Raw genomic sequence first — 6,815 nt, forward strand, 5'->3', positions numbered from 1 at the left:
GTGAAGGCGCCTGCTGCAGCTCGGGGCTCGAGGAAGCGGCAGCCCGCGACTCCATCTACGCAGCATTGAAGGCCATGGACGACCTCGGCTTGAGGCAAGGCTTGGGAGCGCCCTGAATGCTCGGCAGAGGAGGATGGAGCAGGAGATCTTCAGCGTCAGCAAACCGAACCTTGCAGATGGGACCTGGCGCTGCTGGGCAGTAACTACGACCGGATCCTCCGGGATGGAGTAGCCCGAAGAGGCAGGCCGCCGCGGCGTGGAGGCCAGATCTGGGCTGGATACAGCTAGCTGCGGGAACACTGGCATGAGGCGCTCGCGCGCCAGACCCAGGGTGGGGAAGCCCGGAGGGAACCGGGGCGAGGAGGGGGGGCTTGACCGGAGAGGGAGCAGGACAGCCGTGGCAGCGTTGCTGGCTGCGGCCGCCCGAGTGGCGCGCCGCCGGAGCGTGGGTGGGGGGCGCTCTCCCATTTCTTTTTCTCCACTGAAATGATTTGGCCCGTGCTGAGCCGACTGCCGCTACCATCAGTTATCACCACATTACCATTTCTCCTCGCAGTTTTGGCAACACAGCAAGCATTAAGAACAGAAATCTATGGCTCAAATCTCAAAAGATAGCAAGGAATGGCAACACAGCCACCCCCGAATGTAAACACTACCAAGCCTGGGCATTCCCACAACCATTAAGAAGAACCAGCTAAATATTACAAGCAATCTAGGCTTTCGAGCATAAAACTCCTGGATACATATATATCGATTCATCTGTTCCAGGTGGACCCACAACCTGCTAGAGGTATTCAATACAACGAATCGCAAAGCCATACTAGACGTGACAGATAACAAGCTCCTGTGAGCCCGCGATCACATACTCCACTTCCCCTCTCTCCCCCACTCTTCCCCGGCAAAAAGAAACACGACTGGTTAAATCTAATAGGAAACAACAAAAAAGACAATTCTAATAGGAAACATTCTGCCATTCCGCCTACAACCCCAGGAACACAGCTGCTAGAGAACATGACATACTGATTTTGCTACATAGCATACTGTTTTTGCTAAAAATACATGAAAATAAAATATACACATTAAGCTCGGACACCAATTAACAAGCCAGAAAGTGATTCATCATGTAATGATTCCAGATCCATGAAGAAAAGAACTACTATTAGTTTGAGAAATCTAACCAAGAACCAGGAAAACAAACTAAGCACATGTTGAAACTTATAATCCGAAATCTCAACAGAAACAACTCGGAACCATCAGTCATCACCACATTACCATTTCTCCTCACAGTTTTAAGAACAAAAATCTATGGCTCAAAACTCAAACGATATCAAGGAATGGCAACACAGCCGACCAAGAATGTAAACACTTCCAGGCCTGGTCATTCCCACAACCATCAAGAAGAAGCAACAAAACATTACAAGCCATCCAGGCTTTCGAGCATAAAACTCCTGAATAGCCACGTTGATCGCCCTAGCAGCTTCTCACAACATCTTCAAACTTGAGAGAACACCCACCCAGTCAGCCTCATACGGGCACATTGCCCGTAACTTGAGACCTCTTATAGCACCCTCGGGCCTAGAATTGTGGCCCCCCTCCAATGTGTTTAAATTGAAGATTACACGTTCAGCGGTGTGCCCTTTGCCATGTGCAGTCATTGCCAAGACCCCACTCTCAGCCGAGCACCATTCAAGAGAAAACTGGATATTGTATGGAAGATCAAGACACTGGATGATCCTATCTCTGCAGATGGTGCCATGTTGTGTCCAGCCTGTGGGATATTTGGAACTCCAGACCGTGATCCCCTTGGCATCGAGTGACAGTAGCCCGAGCAGCCCTCCCTGGTCGCTCCCACCAACATGCCCATCTGCTGAAGCTGACACAAGTAGTAGTGTGTCCTTGTGGTAATCAACTGTCGAGCAGCATGTGGTAGGCAGTGGGATATATGATGGCATGCTAGTGTCATTGATTGGCATCTTCAGTACACGATACTTTCCAGAAGACCTGCACAGCCAGTGAGCAGCTGCATCAACAACCACCGGAAATGCAAAGGGCTTGACATTCCTGGAGCGATCCCCGATGATTTGCCTGTGAACCACAGGACCCCACACCCCAGACAGCGGAGGCCGGCCGTGGCGGCTCACAACAGCAAAATCTTGTTTCACGGGAGTGAATATCTTTGTCCTTATGACCCCAAGCCGTGGGCGGGCTTTCACCAGCATCAATTCCATGCCTCCATTGGTTCCGGTTGACAGGATACAACCACATTTGCGGGCTAAATTAGTTTGAGGTGCAAAACCCAAATACCGCTTCAGTGGACACCATAGACAGACCTCTGGATCAACATTATCTGACAGAACCAGGACTCCAGCATGAATTCCAGCCACCGTCAGATCTATAAGGCTACCGATGGACCTTTCCTCCATAAGAGATGAATGTACCATTCTAGACAGCACCCCAGCATTGGGCAGTGGTGACGGGATAAAATGTGGTCTAGTAATCAGCCGGCTGCAGTAATTCTCAAAATGACCAAGGTAAATTGATGAGGTGAACCTCCGGCCTCGGCCCAGCTGCCCAAGAAAATTACGGCTTGATATGTTCCTGCGGATGAGCTTACAGGAAAGAGCAAATTTGACAACCGAGGTGAGGCTGCATCGCTTTACAATCTCGAGAAGGATATCAAGATTCAAAGGGCAGGAATCCAGTGACAACTCATGAGGAGAGTTCTGGGTCTTCACTGGTCGGGACAGCATTGGCATTCCACCAAGGACGATACGCACACTCTTCTTTCCTGAGCCTGCCATAGAAGTGATTGAACAGATTATCAAATTTGAATTACCCACAGTATATGAATGTTCAAGTGACGGGCGCAGAGTTGCATATAGACAGCAAGCATAAGCTGGAAAGCAAATTTTGCACCTGGCAACATCAAACAAACTATGCATTTTAATGTGGGGAGTCTCATACCTTTTATGTGCTTCTGCAGCTCTGGAGTCAAAATCCAAGCGTGTATCATCGAAGAGGAGCCCGTCGACAAGTCTTGCACTTCAATCACGCGCCTTGTAAGCATGTCCACTGCAGTTACTTTGAGACCGTTGGAAAGATAGAGGATATTCGGATTATACGGGTGGACAAGGCTGAGCATCGGAGGTTCCCAACCACTCCATACATCACACAGAGGAACACGATAGGTGCGGACCCAGTCTGATTGACTTCCCTCATCAGCAAGGTTCATCGACCACATGACAAGAGCAGGAGTATCCCATAACTGTTGAATGTCAATGAGGCATATCTGTCCTAAACTCAACTTGATGCAGCGTCGCCTTGCCAGTTCATCTAACCCACCATCATTGCACTCTTCGCAATCCAACGGAAGAGCTATGAAGCACAGCACAGGGGTATCAAGAAACGGGTCACAATGGGATATACCTTTTGCAAGGTTGAACCAGAAAAGCCTTCCTCTGTGGGAAAGAACTCCATGAGAAATTTCGAAGTTAGGAGAACACCCTGAGGGTCTCTTGAGCAGCCATCTATCACTCCCAGCCTCCCAGTAGCACAGTACAGGCCCATCCACTGTTCTCTGGAGGTCAGCCACGAGCACAGCAGTGCCTTTGCGTAGCAGACCAATTCCACTGGGGTGGCCAACCTTGAGGGGATCAGGCTGAGGCAGTTCTGACGATGTGTGCCCCGCCGCATCCCAGAGGAAATACTGCCTGGGGTTGTCCGCGATGTAGTTGGAGGAACACAGCAGCAATCCGGAGGAATCCACAGCAGACACGAACGGATGATCTACGGGAACTCGGTAGGTACCTGAGCGCATAAACCCAGATGCAATCACCAACGCGGGAACGGACGGCACGAGCACCCATGGCTGCGGCGGCGCCGTCTCGTCAGCGTCAAGGCTAGCGGTGTGCGAGCGGAAGACTGAAATTGAGAGCCCCATTGGTCGGAGTGGTCGGGAACTTCCGAGAGGAGGAAGAAGGGGTTGCGGTCGGAGTGGTGGGGAACTTCCGAGAGGAGGAAGATGGCGTCGGGGTCGGGGTGGTGCGGAATTTTCGAGAGGAGGGTTGGGGTGGTGGGGAATTTTCCAGAGGTTAGGGTTAGGGTTATCGGAAACGAATTGCGGCACTAAGGATGGGCTAATCGAAAATACAGAGACAGCAACGCAAGGTGGGCCGGCCCATTTGTTTGTTCAACTTCTGCAATCACCTTTTCAACATTTTTCAAATACACCAGCGACATTCTTTATGTGCGAACCAAACTATGGTTGGATGATATGCCGGCTCAATCTCTCGTAGGTGTTCATAGAGGTAAGATGTGCGTGTGTACGTTCACAGGGTGAGTGTATGCGCGTATGTATGAGTGCTTGCGTCTGTACATTTGTATATATTTTTATACACCAGGAACATCTTTTATATACACATTTAACATTTTTCAAATACATTATTAATATTTGTTAAGACATGTATTTTTATAATTACTTTTTATATACACATTGTAGATTTTTTGTACATCGGGAACATTTTTATATACATGTTTATCATTTCTTATACACATAATTAACATTTTTTAAATATATTTTTATGTATACTTTTCACATAAACATTGTACATTTTTTTGTATACATCAGAAACATTTTTTATATACATGTTTAACTTCTTTTCAAATGCATTATAACCATTTGGGGTGCCCAGGCTCCTTACCTCTTGGCCGTCGGATTTTAGACTAATGCATATAGATAGTAATGGGTGCGAGTATATTAAGCACCTTACATATATGCTTATTTTGGAATGTAGATTTACTTATATTTCTCTGTTTACATAGAGCGAGTGAGGGCTTTTTTTTTTGAGGGAAGAGTGAGCGCTTTTGGCGGTAGACCTCCATGAAGGTGGATATATTCAAAAATCTGATAATTACATTTTTGGAGTTTCAAAAAATTCTGAAAAAAATTGTCCACATTCATATGGATGTATTCCACATGTATATAAATCTTACCATGAAATATATTATGATGAGAGCTACGCAGAAAAGACAAAATCCTGCAATTCTAATAGTGAACAGTGTTTGCACTGTTCATCACTTTGAAAATCATGATTTGTCTTTTTTGTGTAGCTCTCACCATAATGTATTTTATCTTCAAAATTTACACACATATAGAATACATCCATGTAAACATGTATGATTTGTTTCAGAATTTTTTGAAACTTCAAAATATGTTTTTCGATTTATTTTTTAAAACAACCTCCATGGAGGTCGCCCGTCATTGGCATTTTGCGCGTACATGGACTTATTTTAGATTGTAGATTCACTCATATTTGCTTCATATGTGGTCATATTGGAATCTCTAGAAGTTGGTAGCTGATACGTATCCAACGTATCTGTAATTTTTGATTGTTCCGTGCTATTATATTATCTATCTTGAATGTTTTATATGCATTTACATGCCATTTTAATGATTTTTGAGACTAGCCTACTAACCTAGAGCCCAGTGTCAGTTTCTGTTTTTTCCTTATTTTTTAGTTTCGTAGAAAAGGAATATCAAACGGAGTCCAAATGAACTAAAAATTTACGGTGATTTCTTATGAACCAAAAGAAGCTCCTGAAGCAAAAGAGTTGGGCCAGAAGAGCCACGGGGCCTCCACAAGGGTGGAGGGCGTGCCCTACCCCCTGGGCGCGCCCTCCGTCCTTGTGGGCTCCTCGTGGACCCTCCCGGCGTGAAATTGACGCCAAAAATTCCTATAAATATAGAAACCCCTGAAAAGAAATTTAGATCGGCCTCTCCAAATGAAGCCCCTCGCGAGACAAGTCGTACGGCGTCAGTTGATCTCTAGCAATCCGTCGATTCTTTTGAAGCACCGCACTAGCATCATATGAAGTTGAAGAAGGCTTGCAGTCGCTATACCCAAAATGACTCAAGACCTTTTCCACATAGTAAGATTGAAGCAGTGTAATCCCACCATTCTCATGTCTCAACGGCTTGATGTTTATGATAACATCAGCTACTCTTAGATCCTTCATCTCAAAAGAACGAGATAAGAAATCCTTAACCTCCTTAATTAAATCAAGTTTGGTTCCAAAGATTAGTATGTCATCGACATACAGACAAAGAATAACCCCTTCGCCCCAAAGTACACACACTTGTCACCTTCGTTTACAACAAAGTCTGCAACAGTTAATATTCTTTCGAACTTCTCATGCCACTCCTTGGTAGTTTGTTTAAGGCCATATAAAGACTTTAATAACTTGCACACCTTTCCTTCCTGACCAGGTACTGTAAAACCATATGGCTGATCCATGTAAATTTCCTCGTTCAACTCTCCATTGAGGAAAGCCGTCTTAACATTCATTTGATGAACGAGAAGACTGTGTGAGGCAGCCAGTGATAGTAGCACCCGAATAGTGGTCAGACTATCCACATGTGAGTAATTATCGAAGTAGTCTTCACCTTCTTTTTGGGTATAACCCTTGGCCAAAAGGTGTGCCTTGTACTTTTCAATCGTACCATCAGGTCTAAGCTTTTTCTTGAACACCCAATTACATCCTACAGGTTTACACCCATAAGGACGATCAGTGATTTCTCAGGTTCTGTTAGCTAAGATGGAATCCATCTCGATGCGGACAACTTCCTTCCGGTAGTTAGCATTAGAAGATGTATAGGCTTTTGAAAATAGTCATGAGTGTGTCATCCACGAAGTACACAATGAAATCATCACCAAAGGACTTTGCAGTCCTTTGTCTCTTACTCCTTACAAGGGTTTCATTATCATCATCCAAAGGATTCTCAACGTGTTCCATGGCAATGGTGGGTTCAGTAATTA

The 6,815-nt window shown here is 45.6% G+C and overlaps 1 protein-coding gene across 1 annotated transcript; it reads right to left on the reverse strand.

Annotated features, from left to right (window-relative positions):
- Nucleotides 1–1,187: 1,187 nt before the first annotated feature.
- Nucleotides 1,188–4,078, reverse strand: LOC125550382 (uncharacterized). Its single transcript, XM_048713372.2, has 2 exons — nucleotides 2,965–4,078; nucleotides 1,188–2,794 (listed from the first exon to the last, which is right to left on the reverse strand). The coding sequence occupies exons 1-2, from the start codon at nucleotides 3,938–3,940 to the stop codon at nucleotides 1,482–1,484; spliced, it is 2,289 nt and encodes a 762-aa protein (XP_048569329.2). The 5' UTR covers nucleotides 3,941–4,078; the 3' UTR covers nucleotides 1,188–1,481.
- Nucleotides 4,079–6,815: the final 2,737 nt, after the last annotated feature.

Source organism: Triticum urartu, chromosome 4A, assembly GCF_056163025.1.
Source record: "Triticum urartu cultivar PI428250 chromosome 4A, HENAU_Tu73, whole genome shotgun sequence".
Taxonomy (NCBI): domain Eukaryota; kingdom Viridiplantae; phylum Streptophyta; class Magnoliopsida; order Poales; family Poaceae; genus Triticum; species Triticum urartu.

Coding starts and splice junctions, on each gene's coding strand:
- LOC125550382 (XM_048713372.2), bottom strand. CDS start 3,940: ATGGGGCTCTCAATTTCAGTCTTCCGCTCGCACACCGCTAGCCTTGAC. Junction 2,795..2,964: donor GCTGCAGAAGCACATAAAAG/GTATGAGACTCC, acceptor CTTCTATGGCAG/GCTCAGGAAAGAAGAGTGTG.